This window comes from Triturus cristatus, chromosome 1_2 (assembly GCF_964204655.1).
Source record: "Triturus cristatus chromosome 1_2, aTriCri1.1, whole genome shotgun sequence".
NCBI lineage: Eukaryota > Metazoa > Chordata > Amphibia > Caudata > Salamandridae > Triturus > Triturus cristatus.
The window spans coordinates 922,533,165-922,546,277 of record NC_140580.1 but is presented as its reverse complement, the minus strand read 5'-3'; the positions used below and the strand labels follow the sequence as shown (position 1 = coordinate 922,546,277).

Below are 13,113 nucleotides of genomic sequence, written 5' to 3'. Positions count from 1 at the left end.
TGGAAGACTTGGAGAACAGATCCAAGTGCAATAAGTATCCGGTAGGGTGGGAGGAACAGGAAGGGGAGGTACTCAAATCTCAAAGGAAAGTAAATTGAAGGCTATAATCTATAGAATGTTTAAAGGAGTTCATCAAATCCTAAACCCATTGAGCTAGACAAAATACACTGGAGTTCAAACTTCTCACAGGTGAAGTACTCGCCACCTGATATATATTGACTATTGTCCACAATTTCAAATCAATGAAAATATAATGAAAGCAGTGAGGACGAAGGAAGACAACGTCTTTCATAGGTGCAAGATCTTACCCTTCCAAGACCTCTCTATATTGACACTAAAAAGAGGAGGTCTTTTTGATGGGTGACAGACTTCCACAGAATGACAAATTCTACATATTGATGAGATTACATGTTTTCGTTAATTTTCACCGTACAGGATTTGTTACACCAAGTACAATCTCTAGTGGAAGCTAAGAATATTTTGAAACTGGATGATGAACAATGCAGCATCCGAGGAGAAGCAGTCCTAGCACCTTAAGGCTATCCACAAGACTGTGAAAAGAGTCATGGAAAATGCTGCCAAAGCCTGGATGTGGCCCAAAACAATCTGCAGAAAATATTGAAATAGAAGTAGGGTCAGACTGGGACTGGAAATAGAGCCCCAAAATAAAAGTGGCCCCATTGGGAAATTAGAAAGCTAAAAATGTGGCCCATGTTGGCAAACTAAAGCAGTTTTGAACAAGACATGCTTTGTAAGTGTTTTGCAAGGAATGGAAGGCTGTATTCATTTGAGCTTTACTGCAGGCAATGTTTGTTTTAGAATCTCGGAAATAAACAGTAAAAACTGTCCCAGCAGACCATAGAACAGGCCCACAAACAGCCCAAAAAACAGCCCACACACTGACCTGTGAGACCAGCCTGCCGGGCACTGCCTGAGTGCCCAAAATATCAGTCCAACCCTGCATAGAAGGAAGGAGCTCAGAACTTCGGGAAACCAACAAGAAGCCCTGATGTATCGGGAGTAAGCATAAACTGAATGGAACATATTATTCTTTAATGCATTGGGCTAGGTGTGAGCCAAACTAATAGCATAATGTTGGCGGGGGTTGGGACAGAGGGCATGGTGAGAAAGGATGGGGGGAATATGTGTATGCTCTTTTCACTTCTGAACAGACTTGTTAAAATCTTTGCAAAAGTACTGCAGGCCAAATTTGGGGAGATACTGCCTCAAATAGTTTATCCAGACCAGTCCGGGTTTGTGGTATGGTACAAGGTCAGTGACAGAACCAAAAAATTGACATATCTATGTGACGTGGCCCCTAAGGTTAAAGGGGAGACCCTACATCTTGCTCTGCTGAAAAAACATGTGAAAGGGAGGAATGAAACTTCCTCAGCGAAGTGGTACACGGTTGAAACTTTGGACGTAGCTTAATGAACATAATATGGGCTGAATATGTATTTCTGATGGTGATAATTGGATTTAATAGCATTGATTCTGAGTGGGTACTAGTAGAGCAAGGCCCCATGTAGAGCTTCCATCTCACCCTTCTCTTGCTCCTGTTGACTCAAAACCTCTAGTGCAGGGAACACAACATAATGTTTTGATGTGAGGATTCCAGCTTGGGCTCAATATGTGTAAACTCGTCATGCTTGCTGGTCCCAGTGACTGACACCCTTTTCGGCCCTGTTAAAGGAACTTGAAGAAATCCAGAGGGTATAGAAAAACAAGATAAACATGACCAAAACGAATATGATTAACCTCATGTTACATGGGAATAACCTTGGTCTCCATACAGTATCTGGGTGTTAACCTTACCTCCAGCGTCCAAGGATTATATGCCACAAACTACTGGCCACTACTAGAATCAATGCCAAGAGACTTGCAAACGCGGCACAACTTTCATGCAGGACAATTTAGCATCTGCCTAGCTGACCATCCTGCTCATTATAGAACTCCTTTTTTATACCCTGCATATTCACATGGAGTACCCGGGATAAACTCCAGAAAAGTTGCACTGAATTGAGGGCCATGGCCATGGCGAGGTCTCAGTAAGCTCCTTGTCCTCGAACCCGGGAGTTCGCTTTTAGTGGCCATCATGCTATGCCTGATCTGGTCTCCCATCAGGAGGCCCATCTGCGAACACAATAGGCGAGACCTGCTTTGAAGAAATGGTTACAAACCCTCTCCCTTCAAAGCTTCCATCCCGGGAAAAACAAGCCCCGGTTTGTGGGGCTAGGGGGTGGATATTGCAGTTTTTCTGTGTAGCACTGCTGATGGGTGGTGCCCCGTATTGCTTCACCTCAGACCATTTGTGGCGGCTGCGCCCAGTCCCCGCCACCCCCTGGACTGTGAATCATTGGGCTGGACCGCCTGTTGCTGCATGTAGTGGTTTGATCCTGCCCCATGTGTTGTGGCATCGGCTAGGAGCTTCACATCTGCATAGAAAGATCCCAAATCGAGAGAAGAACCCGGAAGATCAGCTCAGAAGCTGGAAGACTTTAGGTACCCGAGGCCTGGCCAGGCAACGCAATTGAAGGAGAGAGTCTTGGAGATGAGGTGATGGACCGCCCTTGAGACAGCTTGCTATGGTGTTACAGAGGCTCAGTCTCACCCATAGAAACAGAACAATAACATAATGTTACAAACATAAGGGTGAAATCATTGAATCCAAGATGCTGTATGCCTCTTGTTGACTCTGAAGGTCATCTTTCTTATCGCCTGGTGGAATCTCAAATTTAATTATGTAGAATTAAACTCGAAGCACACTAAAACCAACCAGGGCAGCTACCACATAACAGCGCCTCATAAATTGTGATTTCCTAACCCATGAAAGTGGCTTTCCGCGTCAAAACAACATCTAGGATCAAGAATGCATTTAAGATAGCCAACTCTTCATACGATTACACATTTCATGTAGTAATGGTGATTCCGTATTTGGATCTGCCTTGAGTGTTCCCAAAGGCTGGCGTCTGTATGTGTCGGTAATTAAGATCCCAAAGCGTGTGCGCTGTGGCTCCTCACGGCAGTATGCTGTGTTCCGAGTGTGGACCTCCACACATACAGACTCACGCCTTCGGGAACACTCACGGCAGATCCAAATACGGAATCACCATTACTATGGTGCATTTTTTACAGACTAGTCCATTTTCACAGGACTTCTACTTAGACAGCCCTGAGGAAGTCGCAGAATTAATTTCCATTTGCGACGAAACACGTGTTGGCTGGTTTTCTTTTTGCTCAAATAACATATGGAATAAAGACAAAGAAACTTTCTACCCAACAAGACAACTGATTTTTGCTTGCGATTCCAATTGAACTGTGTGGATACATTTCCACTGTATGATATCTTTTTATGTGTGTCCAAGACTTGGTTGTAAACATAAGCTTTTGAGTGCAAGTGTAAACACATACATTTTGTGTGAAAATGTAGTTATTTCTCTTAATGGAATTGTGTGTTGTTGTGAGACAGTTTGTTTGTGCATTCAACGTAATTTATTACAAGGTGTACAAATGCTATATGTTTTAATTTTGTGGAATAAAAATGAAACTCTTATAAAAAAAAATCACCAACTTTATAATGGTAAGGAGACTGAGAATAGAATTGCAGCAAAGTTATCTTCGTTCCAGAAAGGGAGGCCTGGGTGCCTGCTATACGGTGACCTGGATAACATACAGGTGGGAGCGGTCAAGTTAGCAAACGGAACAGAAGTGTTGTTTGATGGACCAGATGTTGGCAGGTCGGACACTGCGAGAGCTCCTGTGGATAGAGCTGCAAAAGGGAGCTTAGAAGTCCTAGAATCCCAATTCCTAGGTGCAATATTGACAGTGTTGTAGAGAATAAGAACAAAGTGAGGATTACCAAGCTGTTTGCCGCTCTTCACCATTCTGTTCAGGAATTCAAATTCCCAGCCTTGTGAGATAGAAAAGCATTCAGACTTTGGGAAATGAATAGATGTTGAAAAAAGCACGTGCATTATGTGGCAAGTGCCTATTTGACTTGGTGCCACGAAGTATATCTAGCTTTGCTAGTGTACCATATTGTCCTCTATAGATATGTTATTTGTGTTATCTTGAATTTAGCATAAAATGAAACCTGCCAAGTGAATATGAAGCATATTCTCATTCCATATCCTTGCATTCCACATGAGTTTACTATTTCCAGAGTTTGACATAATCCCCGTAAAGTTCTTAAAAAAACCTCCAATGTAATGCCAGGTCCACTAAAAGCTAGTCACCGAGTGCCCTTGTCCTCTCACAAGTATTAACTCTTTAGGGGAATGAACTTCATCTTTTTAACTCTCTCTCTTTCACAGTCTCTAGTCTTTAGAGCTAAATTAATCTGTTAGTGAGAAGTAGCAGGAAGAGTGTGGGTGCAGATAAATGTAATGACCACTGTCCCCGCAGTCCTTCCTAGGTAGAATTCTGAGAACATGCTAGCACTGGGGCAGCGACTAGATTGTCATCCGACCAGAGATTGAGGCAATTGGCCAAACACTCACTTGTGAGAGACAGCAGATGCATCCCATTGTCAGTGAAGACAGCAGAGTGATCTCTCACTTTTCATACACAGTAAAGTTACCCTTCGCTTGCCACAGTCATTATAGCTAAAACTTCTTTGCAACATACAAAGCTGCACCGCACCCTTATCGCACAGTCAGCTGATTGAGCTGTTGCTCAACCCAGGCTACAGAGCTATCCCTCGCTTCTTGCAGACAGCAGCACAATTCCTCATTTGTTTCAGTTAGGCTTTTCTCTATGATTCATCCCTGGACCTCTGTATTCCTGGCTCTCAAATGTTTCTGTCTAATTTGTTTCATTTGAAGTTTAGAATAATTTTGACAAGGCCCTGAATAATCCCTTTACATTTACATGGATAAGCCAGTTACAAGGCTCAGTGGACGGAGTTCCTGCTGCAAAGATTTCTGGGTTATTTGCAAGCCATAAGTTTAAAGGCCAGCTGGGCGGTAGCCACATTGTTTCCTCTCTCACGTTTGTTAGCCAGGTTACCATTGAGTTCACTAATTATGCATTATTTAAGTGCAGTGATGATTTATGTTTGTGATGTGCTCTATTATCATTATTTTAAATGTATATATAGGCGCAACAGCTACCCAAAAAGGGTTTCCTGGCGCCCGTCAGAGACAGCAGAAAAAATGAGGACGAGACTTACTGATTGAAAAGCCAAGTTTTAAGTGACTTACGAAAGAGTTTAAGGTTAATCTGGGTGCGAAGAGACAAAGGAAGAGCATTCCACAGTTCAGGGCCCAAGTAAGAGAAAGAGCGGCCACCCATACGGGATAGTCAACCCTAGGCACCTGGAATTTAGCCTGGATAGTAGACCAAAGGGTACGTGTAGGGAGGTAGGGGTGAGCTAAGTTTTGCAAATAAAGGGGAGCTATGCCAAGTTTAATTCTGAACATATAGCTCAGAGCTTTAAACTTGATCCGGTTTTCAATCCTAAGCCAATGAAGGTCCCTCAGGGGGCCAGAGATAGAGGCTGTTCTGGGAACTTGGCAGAGCAATCTGGCAGCGGAGTTGTGTACCAGCTGTAGCTTATGTGTTACATCTTTATTGCCTCCCAGGTAAAGAATGTTACCGTAGTCCAGTCTAGAAGTAACAAGAGCCTGGACTACAGTTCTCTGGGTAGGACTGGGTAGCATCCAAACAATTTTTCTTAGCCATTTCAAAATGGTGAAACATGTTGCAGCAACCTTCATGGCTTGTTGACGCATAGATAGTAAATCATCAATAATAAAGCCGATGTTGCGAACATGATGGGAAGGTTGCGGCAACGCACCCATTTCTGTAGACCAATGTTGTGGACCCCAGAGATTTTATCTTTACCCAGTACAGAGACCTTTGTTTTTGCACCATTAAGCTTGAGAAAATTGGCATGCATCTATGATGCCACTATGCTAAGCTCAGTCCGAAGAGCAGATTGCTCTAAAGCTTTTCCGGCAGAAAGAGAGAAAATGATCTGGGTGTTGTCGGCATATGAAAATAACGACAACCTAGCCTCTTCAACGATCGTTGCCAGGGTCTAACATAAAGGTTAAATAGCAAAGGACTAAGAATAGACCCCTGGGGAACTCCATAAGGAGAAGAGTAGGTCTTAGAGTTAGCTATAGAGGAAAAGACCTAAAATGTGCGATCGGTGAGGAAGGAAGTTAGCCAGCTAAGTGCAGGACCCGTAACTCCTATGAATTGTAAGGCCTTTATCAACACGGCGTGTGACACCGTGTCAAAGGCCACACTTAAATCCAATAAAATAAGAGCTACTGTGTCACCTGCATCCAGACTCTGGCGGAGCATTTCTGTAACGCCAAGAAGCGTGGTCTCCGTGGAATAGCTGGTCCTAAAACCAGATTGAGATGGATGAAGAAACCTATGAGTTTCAATATACTGGGACAATTGGCCATTGATATGCCTCTCTAGAATTTTAGAAAATACAAGAAACAGAGAAATTGTCCGATAGTTCGAAGACAGCGTAGGGTCAGAGTTGGCTTTTTTCAGAAGTGGGATGACCATTGCTTGCTTCCATTCAGAAGGAACAAAGGACTCCTTTAAGGATGCATTTAAAAGTTCCATGATAGTTATAAGTACCGGTGGTTCAAGCTGCTGCAGTACTGTGATCGGAAGGAGGTCACGTGGAGAACCAGATTTAATACTACCTAGCTGCTGTTGGAGGGTAGTAATGTCTAGTGGTGACCGGTTTTCCAATTTATTGATGGAGTCCATAATATGTGCGTCTCTGCAGTCAGACAGAGAGCTTGACTGGACGTGGGTGGATAGTAGCAGGTCAGAATAGGAAGACTTATATGTGACCAAAGCGGAATATATTGCTTCCACTTTGTAATAAATTGAGCAAGGTCCTCGCATTGCATTTCATTCAGACTGGGGGAATTGACTGGGTTGCAGAGCCAGATAGTTCTTCAACCATCTTAAATAGTGTTTTGGAGCAATTCTTAGCATCCGTTATAGTTGAGGAAACATAGTTTGCACGAGCAGCCCTACAAAGAGAATGATACTCCCTTTTAGTACGTAGATAGGCAAGTTTGGCATCAGGTGCATAAGCCCTTCTCCACCGTCTTTCCATATTCTTACATTTAGTTTTCTCGACTTTTAGCTTGTCTGAGAACCAAGGGGCAGGGGGACGGTGATTGTTTACCTTCTTAAAGGAGGGAGGAAGGCAGATGTCTGTGGCTCTCTGAATCCAATTTTGAAACGCCACTAGATCAGAAGCAAACATATTTTAAAAAATAGGGGCGTTAATAGAAAGGAATTTCTTAAAATTAACAATATCCAACTTTTTCCAATTTCTAGTTAATTTTGGAGCACCACAAGTCGCCACGTGCGAGTTTTCTGGAATCACTAGCCTGAAACCAACCAAAAAGTGGTCGGACCAGCACAGTGGAATAGCTGTGGAACATTCAATATTGGATAAGTTGGAAAAAATGGGGTCTAATAGGTGTCCAGCTTTGTGAGTAGGGCCAGAATTGCAAAGCAAAATATTTATTGCTGCCAAATCTGAGATGAAGGTATTACTAATAGTACAGGCGGGATCCTCCAAATGGAGATTAAGATCTCCCAAAATAGACAAATTCGCCGAGCTAAGAAGGAAGGGAGTAACTAGGTCTGGGTAGGTTCTGGCGCAAGGGCCAGAAGGCCCGGGGGGGGGGGGGGGCGATAAACCAATATCCCTGGCAAAAGTCAAAGGAGGGGTTAAGGTCAGTTTAAACACTGCCGCTTTGCAACCAGTGATCAGTAAGCCATCAGACTTACAGCCATATATGTTTTTATGGATTATAGCGATCTCTCCACCTATTTTGTCCTCCCTATCTTTCCTAACTATAACATAGTTAGGTGGCAGAGCTATGGCTACATCCGGGCCAGAGCTGGTATTGAGCCATGTCTCTGTGAGAAAGATAGCATCAGGTTGTTTGTCAATTAAGAAATAAAAAATATCAGCCTGGTGTTTTGGAAGTGACCGACAATTGATGTTGAAGAAGGAAAATTCATTCGTAGGTGACGTCTTACTTTTCGTGTGCAGATTTACTTGCTGTTTGGTAGGAGTATTAGATATTAAGACATTTGGTGCCCTACATAGTCCTATGTGCACTGTAAAGTTACATCCCAAGTATGAATCAGTAGTTCCCTCTATATGAGGATCATTATTAGTAGTAGTATTCTAAGGGTTTCCTGCAAGCCGAAGACCCTATTAACTATGAAGTGTTATTTTCTTCCTGATTTGGATATTAATTTGCCTGCTCTTTTTTTCCAGATGGACCGAGATCTGATGATAGGAAAGCTGGGAAAGGACCTACATACAGAACAGAAAGTGGAAATTCTTGGCGCCCTTCGGAAATTAGGGGAACAGGTAATGTCTGAGGTTATTTAGGCCACTGCACCTTTCCAGAGCCAGGAGAGGGACCATTAGAATCCTCTCAACGCCTTGTTTTCTATCCTCTAGTTAACTACTGAGGAAGAGGCCTTTCTCATGGCCAACGCTGGAGCAGCCCTCAGTCAGTTTGAGTCAGTGTCTGAAAACTTGGGTAAGTGTTCTGCTGGTCTGATGTAGGCCTTTCTTTCATCATTTAGATGAGTGAAATATTGACCCCTTGCTAGATGTTCACACTTAGCAATTTTGGACAGGTACATAGGGACATCTAAAGATTTGACAGTCAGTCTGAGCCCTTAGTAGAACTGATGGACTAGGTACATGGTCATATAACATGGGGGGATTTCACACACAATCCTTCTATTTTTCACATGAATAACAATGCGTTCATATATAAAAATGCTCAGTTTCATACAAACTCACAATCTCACACATGCACGTACCCAACCATGCACAGTGCCCAACCATGCACAGTGCCCCTGGTTTCTCACTAGCATGTTTTGTCTCACACATGCACACAATATACATCTCAGAGGCTCTTTGAAACACCTCACACAAGTTCTCTCTCTCACTTTGACACACACAATCACCGTCTCCCTTTATCCCCCTATTTCTCATTCACACCGTCTATCTCTCGTTCTTTTTCACAGGTTCCGGAGACAAAGTCCTAGCCCTGGCAAGTGTTGAAGTGGAAAAGACTAAAAAATGACATTGAGTGAAAACAAATCTGACTCCACTGAGGTGCTCATGGACTAAGGATACTCCGTCCTGCATTCACCATTTCTTTGAAGTTTCCGTTAACTAGATTGGAAATGAAAACTCTGCAAAGTGCAGAAGATCTGAGACAGTTACCTGTGTGAAATCATAGAATGAGGGTCTTTTTATGACGTTTTTGTGATTGTGTAGATCTGTGATAGATATGTTTTGACTTATCGAGCAGGGCTGTTAAGGGAAAGTGGTGCTTGTCATTCTCTATATGAAAAACGCCTTTATGCTTGGATGTACTGAAATCAGAAACCGCGCCTGAAGGGGAAACCTTCCAACCAAAGCATTGCTTTCCTTTCATATATGAATGTGCCCAATTTTTCTTGTGCAGTGTGCAGTCCATCTGCATCTGATTTTGTTTTTTTACCAACATGTATTATATATGCTTTTCGGCAGGGACAGCACATCGCGCAAAGCCATTATAAGCAGAGCCTAAATCCTAGGGACTAGAAGGACCTCTCTGGTTCATCGTACATTTTGTAAAATTATTTTGTGGAGAGCATCATGTACCCAGACATACTCTTCTGTCCTGGCCTTTGACTTGATCTGTTGCTCACCTGCAAGTGGGGATGCACAGTAGTGTTAATTCATCTTCCAGACCAGTGTAAAAAACTGTGACCATCAGTAGGTAAATAGTGTTGTTTAGAACATAGCAAGTGTCTGTCTGACCTGCATGATGGGTAATTATTGCTGGCAGTTTATCCTTCCTTTTTGTGCGTTGTAATAGCATAAAGTTACTCTTGGTGCTTGGTAGGATAGAATTGTGTACAGCTAATTATCTCTAGGGCCTGCTGGGAAGAGTTATTTGAATAGAAACAAGGAGAAGCTATTTCACTCTTGGAGAGGATATAGCAGCGCCATCTAGAGCCAGTACCAAGTGCAGTCAGTTTTTTCCTGAAACAGGAACAACCTTAGTTAGGGTAACCCTGATTGGAGCAATTTTTTCTCCAATTACTAGTAAAGGGGTTTCTAACCCCAAGTCTACTATTGAAGGGGGCTTTTGAGGTGCCTGGGATGGAGCTGTGTTACAATGAGAATTGGCGTTAAGTGATTTCCTATTTGTATTTGTGATATAATGGCACTTTTGGTGTTCTCTGTGCACCCATTTCTTTCCTGAGGCTTGATGAGTGATAACTGCTTTGACCATCTTTAGGTTCTGCCAGTTTTTTCTTCTCTGTACATTTTCAAGAAGACTATTAGGGGTCTGGTTGGTGTTATTTAATTTCTCGCACAGCAGGAGATTGCTCCTTACACATTGAGTGCAGCATTTTCTCTGCTTGCTTCCAATTAAAAGATGTTTCTCACTTTTTTTTTTAGAGGAACCCTGTGGGAGCAATTGGGTGGGCTCTTTCGTATGACATGAATTAAAGAGTCTTCTTGGAGGAGAGGGAGAGTAGGGTTGCAGCGTGGTTTGGTTGCAGCTGTTTCACTTTCTGGAGGCTGATAGAAACCGCTGTCCATTCCAGTCTCTCCATTTTGTGGTTTGCATGGGAAAAGAGCTCTGCTTGTTGCTATTCATTGTGAAATTCATGATGTGGAAGAAGTCAAGCTGATGTAAAGCCTTGGGCTTTGCTGTCCATGTTTATTTACAGGTTCTACCAGCAGGGTGAGCCGATGAAATGGTTCTGAGGCTAAGGCATTCTTTCCATAACTCTCCCCTTGGGTAGACCAGTCAAGAACCGTACTTCTCCCAATGACTGAGCTCTTGTGTTTACTTATCTGTATTTTTGTTTTATATAAATGCCAATAATTACTTTTCATTAAGCTGGACAATGATCCCTTTATTGGTGTGTATTTTGAGCAGACATGCAATTGACTTTAGTAGCATCCAGCACAACATTCGCATGATATGTGGCGAACTGACAAGGTGGGCTTCAGGGTGGTTGGACAGACGAGAGGCCCTCTAGGGCTAGAAAATTTTACCAAGTCTGTTGATTAGCATTGAGGCCCTCAAAATGTATGCAGTGTGATTCTACCAGTGGACTAACAGGCAACTAAGAAACTAAAAAAGAAAACACCTTAAAGAGCTTTCACCACTGTAAATAAATTCAACTTTCTGGTAGCATTTTCCCTTCAGGGCAGTGCTTGTTGAATGATATTAAGTACAGTACAATGTGAATTGAACAATCTTTACAGTAGACAGTTTTAGAAAAGTAGAACTATGCTCATTATTTTCGGAAAAGTACTGTGCAGTTTTATCACCGAAGTCCGGATCAAAGTATTCAACATACTACCATCATAAATAAAATGCAAAAAGAGAAGATTAGAATACAGAGACATATAGGAAGATGCTCAGGTACTTAACAGGCTGTTAGTATTCACAACTGTTAGGACTTCTGGTGAATACAAGAAGTTAGGAGCACATTAACGGTCATTACCAATCAGTCAATCAATCAGGGGTTTGTAAGTCACAGCTACTCATCTGTGAGGGTTTCAAGGCGCTGGGGGAGGCTGCTGATCCGTCAGGTGTTGAGGTTCAGTCGAAGAGCCAAGTCTTGAGGTCCTTCATGAACTGGGTCAACGACACAGATTGCCTGAGGTGGAGGGGTAGAGTGTTCCAGGTCTTAGCGGTGAGGTAGGCAAAAGATCTTCCTCCGGTCCTGGTATTGTGGGTTCGTGGGAAGGAGGCCACAGTGAGTTGGGCGGAGCGGAGTTGTCTGGCAGGTATGTGGAAAGCGAGGCGATAGTTCAGATTTTCTGGTTGTGCATCTTGGAGGGCCTAAAGTTTCAAATGTTTATCACTCACGAAGATCAAGTGTGAAAAGAGGCTCTGGAGTTTTGATTGAAAACTTATGTCCTCAGCTTTTAAGTTTTATTTTCTGAAAATGGCTTGGCTCCTACTAGTTTCCCTCTGCGTTGACTCTTGCAAAGTCTAGTTGTGCCCATGCCTTGATACTGTTGCTTGGTCATCCACCCTCCTTCAGTGCCTCACTGGTATTTGACTTTTTTCTAAAGACATAGCTTAACTTTTTATCTTTCAAGGCTGATAACTTATGCGTAATTGATTGGTCACTAGTAATACATATTTAGCACAGTACAACAAAACACAAAAGCTGTGGTAGCAAGCCCATATTGGGAAAATAAATCACATATAGGATTTTCTTTACCATGGAAGAGGGTCCACAGCACTGGGGTTATTTTTTTACTATTCCCCACAGGATTCGATTACTTTAAAAAACAAAAAAATTTAAAGAAACCTTGTTTTGTAGAAAGGGTTGTTTCTGCGTTGCAGGAAATAATCAGACTGTAATATAACTTTTCCAGTGAAAGATGCTTTTCCAACATCTGTTTCATAAATTCACATTGTTTGCTTCCCTTATCATGGGCTTGATTAACTCTTCGCCAAGAGAAGAATTTGTGCCTTCAGTTTCTAAAACAAAGTGGTAAAAGTTCAGCTGCCTTAAACAACGTTGACCAGACCACTCTCATCCACCCCCTGAAGTCTCCAGTGGTATTCACTGCAAGATCCATCAATCCTTCTCCTCCTATATACCTGACCAACACTAGTTTATTCACATGGGCACCAGCAGGTCCCAGAAGATCCTTATCACCAGTGAAGTCCCCAAGGGATCCATCTTATTCTCCCTCATTTCAGCCCTTTTGGACTCTACTCATTGATAAAAGCATCAACAATATGCCTGCAATGTACAACTCCACTTGTAACTCTCCTCCACTCTAGACACACTACACCTCATACTCTGCCTGCTCCTCATCGAGATATGGATGTCCAGCAGCTACCTAGAGCTCAGCTTCACCAAAACAGAATTACTGTTATTTGCAAAGAACAGTAAGCAACAACTAGCTCAAATCTGGCTCATTTACATGGATTTGGATGAGCTCAAATCCAAACTTTCCAGCACCTCCTAGTCACTTGTATGCACTCTGCATACCAATCTCACCATCAAGGAACACATAAGAAAGCACAGCCTTCCATGGCCTCCCTGTTTCCA

The 13,113-nt window shown here is 42.7% G+C and overlaps 1 protein-coding gene across 1 annotated transcript in view; it reads left to right on the top strand.

The window, feature by feature from the left end:
- LZIC (leucine zipper and CTNNBIP1 domain containing) overlaps positions 1 to 10,927 on the top strand; it is a 118,595-nt gene extending 107,668 nt beyond the window's left edge. Inside the window, exons 5-7 of the mRNA XM_085609802.1 lie at positions 8,282 to 8,377; positions 8,471 to 8,552; positions 9,049 to 10,927. Coding sequence (XP_085465928.1) covers positions 8,282 to 8,377; positions 8,471 to 8,552; positions 9,049 to 9,107 — 237 coding nt within the window. The 3' untranslated portion in view covers positions 9,108 to 10,927. The remainder of the gene's footprint in view (positions 1 to 8,281; positions 8,378 to 8,470; positions 8,553 to 9,048) is intronic.
- Positions 10,928 to 13,113: the final 2,186 nt, after the last annotated feature.